Source organism: Eurypyga helias, unplaced genomic scaffold (genome assembly GCF_000690775.1).
Source record: "Eurypyga helias isolate BGI_N326 unplaced genomic scaffold, ASM69077v1 scaffold13620, whole genome shotgun sequence".
NCBI lineage: Eukaryota > Metazoa > Chordata > Aves > Eurypygiformes > Eurypygidae > Eurypyga > Eurypyga helias.
The window spans coordinates 7,749-22,876 of record NW_010227830.1 but is presented as its reverse complement, the minus strand read 5'-3'; the positions used below and the strand labels follow the sequence as shown (position 1 = coordinate 22,876).

Genomic DNA, 15,128 nt, shown 5'->3' with positions numbered 1-15,128 from the left:
GATTTCGGTATCTAGACAGAATGAATTCATTATGTTTTATAAATGTTTTCTGATCTAATCATATCCTAACTTTTCCTGTTTTGTGAAATACTGATTTGTAAATAAGATTTTTTTCTATAAATAAAAGACAACAGTTTTACTGCATGTTGTCAAAACAACTGAGGAAGTAAAAAATGGTCACAGGAATTTGTATTTTTAATGTTTTCCTGAAATTGGGTCAGGTAGTTTTGTTGTGAAAACACGTTTTTCTTCAGTGACAAAAATCTGTAACTGGGACACCTAGGAAAAAAATTCTGGTTTTTTTCCAAGCATCATTTGCAAGTTAAAGGATAAAACAAAGACCTTAAATCAGAGGAGTGTTTGCTTCTGTATTTGGCAGGCTGCACGAACATTCTTGTCCTGTTAGTGTGCAGTAGGCTGGGTGATTAATCTTTCTCTGAATGTCCGAGTTACCTTTTCATGGTCCAGGCAGTGTCTCCCATGGAAGGACTCTGCTCTTGTTCATCCAGGCTGGCAGTTCTGATAGAGGCCAGTGGGTGTATCTCCTACTGTGGCTGCTGTCCAGGGACTGGTAGTTGAGGGAGCAAGATGACTTTGGCTGCTTTTTGGTTTGGTTTCAGTGATGAAACCACTTTCTCATTAGAAAATTTGCCTGGGATCTTGGTGGTCCAGGGATGCTTAAGAGTTTCATGGGGACTTGGTCTGGTTACCGAGTAGAGCTCCGGACAGGGAAGGGTCCTGTGAGGAGCAGCTGAGGGAGCTGGGGGGGTTCAGCCTGGAGAAGAGGAGGCTCAGGGGAGACATTATCGCTCCCTACAACTCCCTGAAAGGAGGGTGCAGAGAGGGGGGTGTCAGTCTCTTCTCCCAAGTGACAAGTGATGGGACAAGAGGAAACGCCCTCAAGTTGTGTCAGGGGAGGTTTAGATTGAATATTAGGGAAAATGTTAATAAGCTGCTGCCTGCATTCTGCAACAGGGGTGATGTTCCTCCACCTTTGAATTAACGCAGTGCAATTGATGGGAAGGGTTTCTGTTTTCATCCTTTTCAGGGCTTTGTTTCTACGTTTCCCCATTGTCAGGGAGGGGTAAGGAGTGATCCTCTAAGTACCTGAAACACATCTTTGCCACAGCTCCTGTTCTTCAAGTGACTGTGGGGCATGTAGAAAGGGGACTTAATTTTGGATAAACCATGAACCTCTGGCTTCTCAGACACTGAAAGTTTGATTTAAGCTCATTGATCAAACATATTTCAAAACCAAAGTTAGGGCAGCTCCATCATGAGAGGTGACTACCAAGTTAGGGGAAAGAAATAGGGGACCGTATGTGTTGGAATGGAGGTGAGGATGTCAGTCTTGGGCAAGATAAGTAGGGAAATGGGGGATCAACGTATACCTGATTTCTTTTATCCTTGGTTCTGCTGCCAGCACAGTACTAACGTGGGAAAATGTGAAAGGTCTTTCCTTAGGCTGGATTTGATTATGACAGGAACCTTCCTCTCCACAGCAGGTAATCATGGACGTTGACACCCTGCTGACAGAAATCTGGCTTCTGCTTTAAATAAAGAGAAACAACTTCTGCCTTCTTATATCATGTGGGTTTTTGCTAAAACCTGAATATGCCTGCTTTAGAGGAGAACGTGGAGTGGGACAAAATGAACTGACCAGTTTGCATATGGTGTGACTGTAGTTGCTGTTTGTTCAGACTGTCAGATGAATCGGAGGAGAGCAAGTCTCTTGCAAATGTAGTTGTTTAAGAAATTACTTCTCCAGCTGTTCTGCTGTTTCATTGACATCGGGTCTTTCTGTGCTGTGGGAAAAAGTGATTCTCAGCCAGGGATAGTTATCTCTGGGGTTGGTGACATGTTCAATGGATTTATCATGGATCAAATGTTTTTTCTATGATATGTCAGATGTGCACGACTTCAATGGTAAACACTTGGCAGGTGTGTGTTAAGCATTTCTTTGAGAACTGTTAATTCTCAAGCGTATTTTTGTGTTTGTTTAGAATTCTAGATTTAGATCTGGTCGTTAGAGATGAAGATGGCAACATTTTGGACCCAGAGCAGACCAGCACAATCAGCCTTTTCAGAGCACATGAAATAGCTTCTAAACAAGTTGAAGAGAGGCTACAGGAGGAAAAAGTATGATATACTTCCCTGTACCTTTTCCCTTTGAAACCTAAGACTGTAAACTAACTAGGAGACTTACTTTCAGCATTGGTAATGAAGAATTCGATATATTTAGGAAGAATTAATCAGACTTAAACATTTTGTAAGGACTTGTATGTCTTGTTTAATTGTTCCTTTTACTCCTTAAAGGGCTTAGTAGAATTTATGGTTAAACCTATACCCGCAAGTTGACTACTTTTGTAGGGTAGTATCAGAGATGCCTGTGTAGCGGGTTTGTATTAGGTTGTGATGAGGGTTTGTTTTTGAGAATCAAGTAGAATAATGTCCTCATTATGTGTCTGGTTTCTGTATGCCAATCGTGAAATTTGTTTGCTGAAATACAGGAGGCAAATTTTTTAAGTTAAGCTTAAGTTTCTTTTGTTCTTGAATTGCAGTCTCAGAAACAGAATATCGATATCAACAGACAAGCCAAGTTTGCTGCCACTCCTTCATTTGCTTTATTTGTAAATTTAAAAAACGTAGTCTGTAAGATAGGAGAAGATGCTGAAGTTCTGATGTCTCTGTATGATCCTCTGGAATCAAAATTTATCAGGTGAGTGCACTTCCTATAGTAGTGCGGTAGTTTTGAGGGATGAGAGGGCTTAGGAAAGTCAAATTTCTGTGAAAGGCCTAGGGGCAGGGTCATGTGGGAAACAACAGTGTGGCAGCACTTTGCTGTGTTCAGCACAGCGTTAGGCAAGTCCCTTCACCTTGGTACGTTTCAGGGTTGCGCTGTGCCTGTGGTTCCCCAGGTGCAGAGTGTAAATGAGACGTGAATGTGCCTGCAAGGCTGCGTGCCCTCACTTAGCAGCAGCCTTGGCACTACTCCGAGTTCTGTTTCTGCACCCACGGCTGCCTTAAAGAAATTCTTAATCTCTGTTGCTGAGTTTTGCTTTATTTATAAGTGATGTACACAAAGGCAGCTCTCCCCTAGGTAAATATTCGTTTGTTTAGGATAAATAGATTGGGTTTAAAATAGCCTTCTGTTAATTCTGAAGTTGATTTTATCTGCTTATGTTAAAGGAAGCCATTTAAACAAAAAGTCCTCAAAATATTGTTCTTTCAGTGAAAACTACTTGGTGCGATGGTCTAGCTGTGGACTCCCTAAGGATATAGACAGACTGCATAACCTTCGAGCAGTATTCACTGTAAGTGTGTGCGCTCGGTTGGGCTGGCCAGCTTTAAAGCTTGTTACGTGGCTTGGGGATCACTGAGGAAGGTCATGATCCGTATGTGAACAGTGTGGAGTTCCCTCTGTAGAGAATGATCCTGGGGAGGGCTCATGTGACATGTTTCTCATCAGTGACTACTAAATAATCTTGACACCTGGCTAAAACTAAGTTGCTCTTTCAAGTTTTAATTTATTAGAAACAATTTGGCCTCTTAAGCACTTATTTTACGCGGGAGTCAAGATAAGATGTTTAAGTACTGTTACAGAAGCTCCTTTATGCTGAGAACAGTTTGCCCTGGTGCTAGAGGGCTAGCAGGGCGAAGGCAGATTCGGAGCAGCAAACCATCTGCCTACTAAAATGGAACTTGAAATTCAATTGTTATAAAGTAATGTGAAGAAAATACTATTTCTAGGATCTGGGTAGCAAAGACCTGAAAAGAGAGAAAATCAGTTTCGTCTGTCAGATTGTGCGAGTGGGCAGGATGGAGCTGAGGGACAACAACACGAGAAAGCTAACCTCTGGGCTGCGGCGACCTTTTGGAGTAGCAGGTAACTGTGTGCTGTAGATGTCTGTATCACATTCTATTCCTGCATAGAAAGCTGGGGGTGAAGCTACTGTGGGGTTGTTTAAAGTTTAAATGGTTCCAGATTTAATCAGACTGATTGCTGTATTGTAGAATTTACTGTAGCTTCCAGGACTTGTGTTGGCTGGAGATGCCAAAGGTTATTTGCAACATGGTGGTGTTCTATAGGAAGATTCTGAAACTGTGCAGTTGGTAACTCCATCCTTATTCCAGCCTTCCCAGGGTATTCCCTTGGCACCCCTCTTCCCATGTCCATAACTAAACTCACTACTCTTTGTTTTCAGTAATGGATGTTACCGACATAATCAACGGAAAGGTTGACGATGAGGACAAACAGCACTTCATACCATTTCAGCCGTAAGTAGGGAAAAGTTTCAAGAACATGCAGATGTGAGAGAATTAAGATTTTAACTTTCGTTAAAAACAAATGAACTTTTGATTGGTATAAGTGTTGTGTAGATAAGTTAATTTTAGTGTGGTATTTTAGCTTCAGTAGTACCCACTAATATTTCTTCTTGATTATTTCCTGTTAGTTATAACTCTAGAAACTTTGATTTTTAAATTTGGAGTTGAAAGCATGTGTTCCCAGTTTGCAGTCTTAGGTGATAATGTTGAAGATGTGAATTTTAAGATGTACTTAAAATAATTACATTGCTGGTTTAGCTCTGCCCAAGATTGGTGAAGATGAGCACCACCAGCATCTGCTGCAGATGTGAAATTATTTTCTCTTATTTGGTAGCAGATTTAATTTCATAGTAGGGGCCAAAGTAATTGGAACACAAACAAAGCTGAGGATTTGAAAGATGGCTTGATCTCTAGCAATATCTTCTCATAATTCTACTTTGTCACGGGACACTTGTACCGGAAGACTTGGGTATTTGGGTTGGCTGGTGAGGGAGAGGATGTGTCTGCTGCACATACCTGTGACAGCTGGTTCACAGAAGCAAGGAGACCAGGCTGCTATGTGGATGTGGTCTCATTTTAGCCATCTAAAGCAGCAAACCTTTCCACCCTGACTCTACGGTTGCTGATGTGGAGTTTGACAGATACTATTTTACAATAATTAAATTAGCTAATAGCAAATACGGGGTTGGTGTCCTTTAAAGTACAGCCATGTTGAGTTGAATGTAGTATCAAAGATCAGTTTTGGCTTCAAGCCACAAAATCACATTAAGAAGCAGGGGTTTAATAGCCTGTTTTTTTTGTGAATTTGTAGATCTGTGCAGAGAAAGTGATTTTAGAAGTAAAAGCTTATTAAGAAAAGAGAATGTGTGGCAAATGCTCTCTTCCACCTGCATTTCATAGGGGTGGGATTTTTATTCTATGAAGTGGGGAGAGGCAGAAGGAATAAGCAAAATGTGCATAAAATCGGAATGGTTGGTAATGAAATGTTACTGCCATCCATTCAAAAGTCAAAACATGGATACGTTAGCTAAATTTCTTGATTAATACACTAATGGATATTCAGAGGGTTTTTAATAATATTTAAAAAAATGCTGGAAATGCTGTAGTCTCAAATTAACTTTACTTTGGGAAATAGGCTTAAATCAGGAAGGTTTCGTGGTTGGAAGATGCAGGGCTGTTGGGAGGAGTGTGAGGTCCGCAGGTGCTGCAGGGAGCCGGGTGGCTGCACGCCTCGTGTCTGACACGTTTCGTTGGGATGCAGCAGCGTTGCTGGAGAGGTGTGGAGGGTGTTAGAGTGAAAATTGGAAGTAGAGTTCCATTTTTCAAGAAAAACGGCTTTTTAGGGAAGGGCGTGCTCATGATCTGTTTATTGTGTGGTAAACAATGGCAAGCTTACTTCTTTGTGAGTGTGGAAGTACGCACTGAAAATGAATCCTTGTGTATCAACGTGGATGCTAATGGAACATCTAGTCTTCTGCTCCATTAACACTGATTTATTTTTTCTGTATATAAATCAGCTTTTTGAAACAAAAATGTACAATGTGATTTTTTTTCCCCACCCTAAATTAAAACCTTCTTCTGAAAAAGTATATTCCAAACCAGATGAATAGTATGAAAACACAGGATAAATACTGGTGTCATTATTTCCAACGTAGACATAGGCTGTGTATATGAGGCACATATTTCTTCTCATTCCATACTTTACTTCTGTTGTACCACATGCAATTCTGTTTTCATATCTTTGTATTCATTCACTAGCCACCAACACAATGGTTGTCAAAAGCACTTGGCAAGATTACTTAAATGACACTTAATGCTGCTGTTCATAGTTTCCATCTCTTCATGTATTCATCAAGTTTAACATTTGGATTATCTGCTTTTCTACTCCTATGCCATTTCTATGAGATTTAAGGTAGCTTTTCCTGCGTACACGCTGCTGCTTAACCTAGAGAGTAGCAGAGGGGACCCTGGAGGTGCTGCAGGGCATGTCTGCTCTATGTATATTAGAGAAAGGTGCCTGTGTAGGTTCTCACCGCTTAGCAGGGAATGCTCAGGTGGGAGACTCCCTCCTGCCCTCGCAGAGTGTTACGGGGGGCCTCTGCGTGCATGGCCCTGCAGGGAGAAGTGATAACGCAAGCGTGCTGTGCTTCTCTGGGGTAGATCAGCGTTCTCCTGATTAATGATCTCCCTCTGTCTTTCTTGTTACCTTTCCTGTCCTTTGTCTTGCGTTGACTAATAAATACTCTTTGTCACAACTATGATATGATCTTGTGTGTTCCCTTGTTACTGTGACTTCTGGTTTTCTGTGACCCTTTGTTTCCTGGTGTTGGTCGTCATGTGCATCCTCCAGGCTAGCGTTGGATGACGCCATTCGACACAAGCAGCTGAACATATCATCCCGTTTTTCACCCAGGGTGGCAGGGGAGAATGATTTCCTTCAGACTGTTATAAACAAAGTGATTGCTGCTAAAGAAGTTAACCACAAGGGTCAGGGTATGTACAGTTCTTTATATACACCGGGGTTCCTAAAACTGCTCATCGCTTCGTCTGCAGTGTGGGGTGGTTTTAATTTTGGAATTGAGGGTGCATAATATTACCTTCGCTTACTTCACCTTGCCTTTTGGTAACAGAAAATTGTGTTTGCATGGTTTGTTCTCCCCCTACCCCATCCTTCAGGGCTCATTCTGCTGCTCCCTCCCCTCCCATCTCTGTGTAAACTCTACAGGGTATCTGGCCCTTCTTTGCTTTGTCCATTGCTTGGGCACCTTTATATTCATATACTGAGAGGATGGGGAGGCACGGGGACAGGTTCCCAGAGAAGCTGTGGATGCCCCATCCCTGGAAGTGTCCAAGGCCAGGCTGGATGAGGCTTGGAGCAACCTGGTCTAGTGGAAGGTGTCCCTGGCCATGGCAGGGGGTGGGACTGGGGGGCTTCGAGGTCCCTTCATACCTAAACCACTCTGATTTTGTTATTTCTCTACTGCAAGCAGTGGCTCAGGGAGTTGGCTCTTGTGCCCTTGATCTGCAGACTTTGGCCTTCTCATGTTGAAGGAAGGGATATTCTCTTCCTTTCCTTCCTTCATCCTATTTTTCCGCTTCACAGCTCAAGCAGATCAGGGCACTGCCCCTGCCAGCCCCACACCTGCTGAGCTCAGAGGTGATTGGGATGGAGCCAGAGCATGGCAATCTATCTAAATAAACTTAAATTGTCCATTAGCTAAAGATGAAAACTTAGATCTGCCTTTCCCCCCTATTTTCACCTGTGGCTGCTGTGTACCTGAAGGGAGGGAATATTTCAGCTGCTTTGATTTGTTTCAGGTCCTTTCCCTAGAAAGAGCACCCAGGCAAACAGCAAAGGGTTAAGAGCTGTGGCTTTGTCAGTCACTGTAGGTACAGGTGCTGTTGAATGCAACAGCAGCTGTTGGAACCATCTCTGGCAACATACAGCCTTTTATAAGACACTTTAATAGAAAAGTAAACTGCCATATATATAGAAAACGAATGCGTAGTTAATTGTGTGTGTAACAGGATAACCCACAATTTTTCGGTAGATGAGTATTTTCGGGGTATTTTTCATAGATTTTTTATTTTAGGTTTTTTTTTCTGCAAATTGCTGCTGTAATTATTTCATGCTTAAATTTGATTGCCAGTCACTTTACCAAGTATGTAAGACCTTTTTTTTTTTCCCTCTTTCTCTCTCCCTCCCTCCCCTGCCTTTTCCCAGTTCCCTGATGTTGCAAGCAGCAGCTTTTCTGCTACTGAGGAGAAAAAATGTCAACTGTGTAAAGCTGAGGCTGTAGTGTTTTCTTTTTTTTTGTGCTTAGTGCAGTAAAACAACTTCTGAGGGTGGTGGTGATGAATCAATTCAGGATCCGTATCTGCTGTTGGTGCCGTCTTTATTGGCATCTTGAGATTGGTTTAATACTTAAAATTTTCCCATTCAAATCAACATTGTCACTTCTTGTGTAAGACAAACGTTTCATTAGGAAGTTGAGAGTTCAAAGGGGAGATGAAAGCTTGAGGCAGTTCTGCTGATGGATTAATAACCGTATTTACACTAGACCCTTTGTGGAAGACTTAGGAGAGAAGTTTGGTTCTCCAGGAGGGGATCTTTGGGCTTGTTCTGCCTTCGTGCCAAGGGCACAGTAGGCCTGCTTCCATTTCACAGCCCAGACCTGAGTAGGCTCAGCGATACCCAAAGGTTTCCTTCTTCCAATTTGTCGTAGGGTGCTGCTAACCTGTTTGTCTTATGAATGGAGACCTGTTCTATTGAAATTTTCAGACTAGTAATAAAATTTTTGGCTTTAGTAAGCCCCTGTATGGGAAGCTCTATGCATCTGCTTTTGAGCATCTGCTTAACTCCTCCCTACCGAGACGCTTTCTAGATGGTCTTGCTGCAAACTGCGCTGTGCAAAGGCCTGAATCCGCCTCTTGCACAGATCTCCGGTGTCTCAGGTTATTTAGTAGCTAGCCAGTTTCCAGGTGAGGATTTTTATACAGCTTCCCAGAAAATCTGGTGTAATCAGACATACTCCTGTGTGCTGTATGCATGTTTCTGCTTGAAGCAGTGGGGTGTTTCAATTGTTTTAAAATACTTTATAAAATGCATTTTTGGTAAATAAAGAGCAATGACCTTAAGGTATGTTCTTACATTTTAGAATGTGTATAAAGAAATCTTCAGTAACTAGAAAACAAACACCAGTTTAATACTTGTGGTTTTACCCAACAGGTTTGTGGGTGACTTTGAAACTTCTTCCAGGAGATATTAATCAGATTAGGAAAGAGTTTCCACATTTAGTGGATAGGTCGACAGCCGTGGCTCGGAAAATGGGGTTTCCTGAGATTATTATGCCTGGTAAGCCATTGTGTGAAATAATGCTGCTTTGTATTATTTTACTATTCTCTAAATATCTGTATATATGGAAGCATTGTGGAGGGGAGGGAAGATGAATCAAGGTATTGTATACATTAGAAATAATGGATCATCAAAGGATTTGGTTTCACTTAAACGTAAAATACGCTGGTAATACCTGCCACACGTGCTGCATAAATCCATAAACTAACAACTCCTCCCAGAAGATGTGATATTGCAGTGACAGTGGAAATTGTTATTTTTCTCCAGTCAAGAAAAACGTATGTAAAGTAAATGCTTCCTATTCTCTCCCTAGCAAGGGCATATGTAAAACTTCCCTCCTGTGTTGAGTCCAAACCAGAAAGATTTTTCAGAAGAACAGGCTTTATTAGATATGCAACCCTCCTAGGGATTGTACTGGATTTGGATAATGTATTTGAAAGAGAACCATATTGTCTTTTTTAAATACATCGATGTCATGGATGTTCAATTCTGGTTTTTACACAAAAATCAAAAGCCAAGAAAGTGGTACTTCTCAAAATAGAAAAACGCAGTAAGCAATGGACTACAGAAAAAACCCTGCACTGTCCTTTCAGATTGATGGGCTCTGGAGGATCCATTAGATATTTTCAAAAGCCATCCCTGTTCCAGCTCTCCCTGTGATTGCTGACTGTGCGTTACCAGATATTGTACTGTATACCCAGCGTGGTGTAAGTGCCTCGGCACCTCTGCTTGTGATGTTCCTATGCTGGCATGTAAACCATCCGCCTCGTGAAATTATTGGGCATCCCCTGTCTCCAGAATTCACTTGCAAAATGTCAGTTGAATTGGGGTGTAGTTAAAGGCCGTTTTAAGACATTGAGCTAAATACAACCCTCCCCTGCAACCCCCAAGGCAGCAAAACCATCAAACCACTTTCTGATGTAACAAGTTACAGACCTCTGTAAGCTGTTTAAATATTTTAAAATTGCGAAGTACCTGTATATGGGATAAAATAATGACTTAAATTGATTCTTTCATGTTAAGAATGAAAGACATTGTATAAAACAACTCCAAACAGAAAAAGAAACGGAGGTGGGTTTTGAGTGATACGGTACATACTGTTAATGATGATGTGATATTCTTTCAGTCCAGAATAATGTGTGATTTATTTTTGTTAGATTCAGCTTGCTGCATTACAAGTTGATAGTTCAGACTTCAGAAAGCCTTAGCACAAGCTTAGCTGAACAGCTGTTTTCAGTACTACTGCTTTTGAATTTTTGAGATATCGTAGCTTCTGAGTGTTTTGCCTTGTATGTGTGTCGTTGCTGTTACTAAATCGTGTTGGTGGTTGTTTCTGTGCATCACCCGTTTCGCCGATCAGTAGGTGTACTGCGAAAATTGCTCAGAACTTCGTGCTTGGCTTTTTCCTTCAGGTGACGTTCGTAATGACATCTATGTGACATTGGTTCAGGGCGACTTTGACAAAGGCAGTAAAACAACGGCCAAGAATGTAGAAGTTACAGTGTCTGTTTACGATGAAGATGGCAAAAGATTAGAGGTATTGAAGTATTTAACACCTTGGGTTCTTGACTTTGGTACATATCTCCTTAAGCCTTTTCAACATTTCTCTGTATTTGTCAACTTAAGTCACTATTTTTATTTACATAACAACTTTCTCCTTTATCATAACTAAATATCTCTTGTCACATCAGTGAATGCACTTTGATGCTAATTTCATGGGGAGCTCAGTGTGAGCCCTTCTGTCTTTGGACCTGTTTCAATAAATCATTGTTTGTTTGAATGAAAAAGTGATGTTTAAGATAGACATAAACATTTTCTTTTGTTTGTGTTTTCAAGAGTGTTATTTTTCCTGGTGCTGGTGATGAAGCCATCTCAGAGTACAAGTCAGTCATATATTATCAAGTAAAGCAGCCTCGCTGGTTTGAGACCGTAAAGGTATATAAACTGTTGCAATAACTTGTTCGGTGTAGGTTAAAATGCAAATCATACAGGTTTCAGTGGAAAGCAACAGAACTAGGGAAAGTCGCTGTAATTTGTTTAGCAGGTCAAAAGGTTAGTTCCTTAGTTCAGCTAGGAAGCTTTTCAGAGACTGCTGGGAAATAGATTTGGCTTTTATTGCATAATGTGTTTTATTTCATCCTCTTGGTCAAGATGACTGTTAGAGGGGCACTCCAACATCTGGGTAGGAACGGTATACACCATTTCCATGGAGCTGACCTAGAGAAGCAGGGTATTAAGGTTAAACCATAATGGCCATAGTGTTGACCCCATCAGTGTTTTGGGTTGTGGCTGATTGTGCTTTAAGCTTGCTGAATTTGCTCGGGTAATAAAACTTGGCATTTAAGCTAAAATGTTAATATTATAGAGGAGGCTTATGTTAGCTTTATAAAATATATTCTGTCTAGCTGTAGTCAGTGGGAGCATTATATGTGTACTGGGAAGGGACTTAAAACAGTGTGAGGAGTAGCTGTTTTAATGAAAAGGCGCTGTTGTTGCATCTATACACATAAAGTGGCTGTTAGAGAACGGCAGAAACCAAGACATGGGATTGGGGAGCAGCATACATGACAGAGCCTCTGTGTGGGGGTGACTAAGAAAATACGATGGCTCTAGTAAAAATACTTGGAGAGACAAGTGTTGGTTCCATCTCTGCGCACTGGTTACACGTGGGTCAGAGGTACACTGATAGTACAGGTGGTACAAGTGTCGCGTAGGTAGCGAATGCGTTAAGAATTTTTGCTTTGCTGCTGTTGATCAGCTCACCTCTACCAGTCGCACTCGAGAGGGGCTCATTCCTGAGCTGGAGGGAGTGATAGAGGTCAGGCTTTGAGGTTACAGCCCAGCATCTGAAGTTGCAGGCCTTGTCGGGTAACTTAAAAGGCTTGCTTCATTCCTCCTTTCTTGGTGCAGGACTTGGGGATTTTTCCGGGGAGTCTGTGACCTTTCAAGGTCTTCGATGGCAAAATGAAGCTGGTACTTAATCCTTTTGAAAGAGCCAAGCATATTGTTGAAAGATGTCTAGATGAGATTCGGTAGAGGCTGATGATGTTTGAAGGTCCCGTACTGACTGTTTTCTTTCTCCATCCTCTTTCCCAATATGTGAAGGTCGCAATCCCCATTGAAGATGTGAACCGCAGTCATTTAAGGTTCACGTTCCGTCATAGATCATCACAGGACTGTGAGTAATTCAGCCTTTTCATTATGGTTCTTGTCAGTGGCTGGTGCCAAAATCTGCTGAAACAGGCATAATGTTCTTAATCTGTAATTGCCTATTGTAATTGCTTTTAATGTGGAGAGAAGTCTTTTGCCTGCTTATTTTATGTTAGTGTCTCAGCTTCTCTTTCCCATTACATCTTCCTCACTCTTGCCTACTGACATCAAGTTTTCCCTTTCCTGCCCAGGTAGTTCTCTGGTGGGTGAAATGGGAATGGAAAAGAATTTACAGCGGGCTCAGGATTGATAATGGACGACTTAGCTATTAAGAAACTTGGTTTCCGCTTCTGGTTCTCAGGCTGACTTGTGGTTGTTTTGAAATAATTTTGGTCTAAAAGATATTTGAGAGCTTGTGGTTTTCCTCCGCTCTCCTGTAATGCTGCTGGAGGATGAGCTGCTTTGAGCTCTTGAGAATCAGATCGAGACAGCGAGACTCCTTCCATTTGTCAAGTTTTGTAGTAAAGTTGGGGGATTTGCCTTGGTTGGGATAATGTTCATTCCATACAGTGATTCCAGGGGCTTGCCTGACAGGAAAGCCTTTCAAAATCTGCAGCAAACTTCTTTGCTGTAGAATAAATGCGTAGAAAAAAGTCATTAATCCAGCAGCGTCCACTGTTTTGAGATGTGCAATAATCTTCATGTGTACTTCTGTGTAATGTGGTTATTTGACTGGAGCTGTGTACTTTGCAAATAGTTCATTAATAAAAGATTTGCTTACTTCAGAGAATGATACTTGCCAATAAAAACCATGTGCAGAAAATTAGTGTTGTTAGTGTAAAAATTGTGATTGTGCACTACAAATTCCTGGAGTCAGAAATATGTTTATGACTCAAATTTTTAAGTTGGCCATGGTTTAAATACTTCCTAGAGGCTGTGCTGCAGGGCTCTCTCACAGGCTGCCTGGGCTGTGTCAAGCTGATTGCCCTCCCCTTCTGGTTTTACTTACATTGTGGTTTCTGCTTGCCCTGTTGCTTTGATTTTATTTAACTTTTGATAATGGGCTTTGAACAATGAGACCAAACTGAATTCCAGTTCATATTAGTTGGTGAGTGGGTCAGCTTTCAGAAACTTAGGAACTTCATTTGTAATTACAGATCCAATTTCATTTTTGGTTCTAATATTCCCTCTAGAAATGACAGAGACCTGATGAGATCCTCAGGGCTGGTCTTAACTCATTAATCTAGGTACCAAGGACTGCCATCCTTATAACTCCAGAAACCTGAATGTTATAAATGCATCAAATTTCTGTTGTGTTTTGAAAAAAATTGCCTTAATTCAGCTTTCTAAATGAGCACACAGAGTGTAGAAATATTAAGCAACTTGTTACTGTTGCCGTGGCCAGATTCTTAAGCATTCATTTCTCGTACTTCTGGTTCTGTCTTGAGTTTAGGACGCTCTCCCTATTCCTTGTAGCTTTTCTCCAGTGGGAAGTCTTCACTATGGTCATTCATTTCTAGGTTATCCATGTTCTTGAGAGAGCTGTCTGCACTAGTATCAACTACTTAATTGTGCTTGTTTGTTTGCTTTCTAACAGCCAAAGATAAATCTGAGAAAATATTTGCCCTGGCATTTGTGAAGCTCATGAGATACGATGGAACAACTTTGAGAGATGGAGAACATGACCTTATAGTTTACAAGGTAGAAATTTTGAGATACTTCAGGCTTTCCATGGTAGCTGTGAGCACGGCTGACTTTTCAGTGAATTTTTGGTACAGAATTGCACAGAAAAACATGTCACAGACTATTCTGTTAGATCAAGTAACTAAATAGCAAGTACTATGCAATATGCAAATTTGGCAGATCAGTTGTTAAACCTGGAGTATATTTTACTGGGCATGTTTTAATTTTGAAGGTGCTTCTTACTGAGTCTTATGTATGTTTTCATGACTGGGAGAGATTACTTCTCCAGCCTTATAAATACCATATCTTGTCTCTACTCTATAGACAGCTTAGTGCTAAATTACTGTTGCCAAAAACCCATTGGATAACTCCATTTCTGGAGCAAAGCTAGGAATAATACAGTGTAAAATATTAACATTTTATTATCACCAAGGCTTTTTACCAAATATTTTAACATTGTTTCATACTGTGTTTAAAACACTACTGTAGGCAGAAGCAAAGAAGCTGGAGGATGCCTCTACGTATTTAAGTCTGCCATCCACTAAAATAGAATTGGAGGAAAAGGGACACTCTGCAACAGGGAAGAGCATGCAGAACCTTGGGAGCTGCACCATCAGCAAAGACTCTTTCCAGATTTCTACTCTGGTTTGTTCAACAAAACTTACCCAGAATGGTAAGTTCACGGAACTGCTGGAGCTCCTTGCAGTTGGAGTGGGATCGTATGCACTGACCTTCCTGCCTTCTCCATTCCTCTGAGTGGTTAGTGGGTTGTTTGCCATGCAGTCTTGGATGAAACTACCTGGATGCAGCAAAAGCATCTACTGTGTGTATGTGTGCTATCCAGCTTTTCTCTGCCTGTGGGCTTTGTTTTGCTTCAGAGCAGTGCATGTCTCTGAGAAAACAGAAGAGTCCAAATTAAACGAAAATGAGAATATTGTTTGCTGGAAAGTTGAGACTTTTATGCTGAAGGATAGTGAAAACTGGCTCTGTGGCATTTGGCTTCTCTGTGGCTATGAATAATAGCACTAAGGAAGAGGATGAGTTTGCTTTCAAGAGTAGGTGATGATATTGCTCTGCTCCTAAATAAACAGGTGCAGTATTCAGATGTTATGCC

The 15,128-nt window shown here is 41.2% G+C and overlaps 1 protein-coding gene across 1 annotated transcript in view; it reads left to right on the top strand.

The window, feature by feature from the left end:
- The window catches only part of LOC104514108 (dedicator of cytokinesis protein 1-like), a gene marked incomplete at its 5' end in the record, with an annotated part of 24,808 nt that extends 10,038 nt beyond the window's left edge, over positions 1-14,770 (top strand). Inside the window, 12 exons of the mRNA XM_010157668.1 lie at positions 2,004-2,139; positions 2,562-2,719; positions 3,233-3,314; positions 3,751-3,886; positions 4,206-4,278; positions 6,740-6,819; positions 9,056-9,181; positions 10,594-10,718; positions 11,018-11,116; positions 12,287-12,359; positions 13,929-14,032; positions 14,504-14,770. Of these exons, the coding sequence (XP_010155970.1) occupies positions 2,004-2,139; positions 2,562-2,719; positions 3,233-3,314; positions 3,751-3,886; positions 4,206-4,278; positions 6,740-6,819; positions 9,056-9,181; positions 10,594-10,718; positions 11,018-11,116; positions 12,287-12,359; positions 13,929-14,032; positions 14,504-14,770 (1,459 nt within the window). The remainder of the gene's footprint in view (positions 1-2,003; positions 2,140-2,561; positions 2,720-3,232; positions 3,315-3,750; positions 3,887-4,205; positions 4,279-6,739; positions 6,820-9,055; positions 9,182-10,593; positions 10,719-11,017; positions 11,117-12,286; positions 12,360-13,928; positions 14,033-14,503) is intronic.
- Between the last annotated feature and the right edge of the window lie 358 nt (positions 14,771-15,128).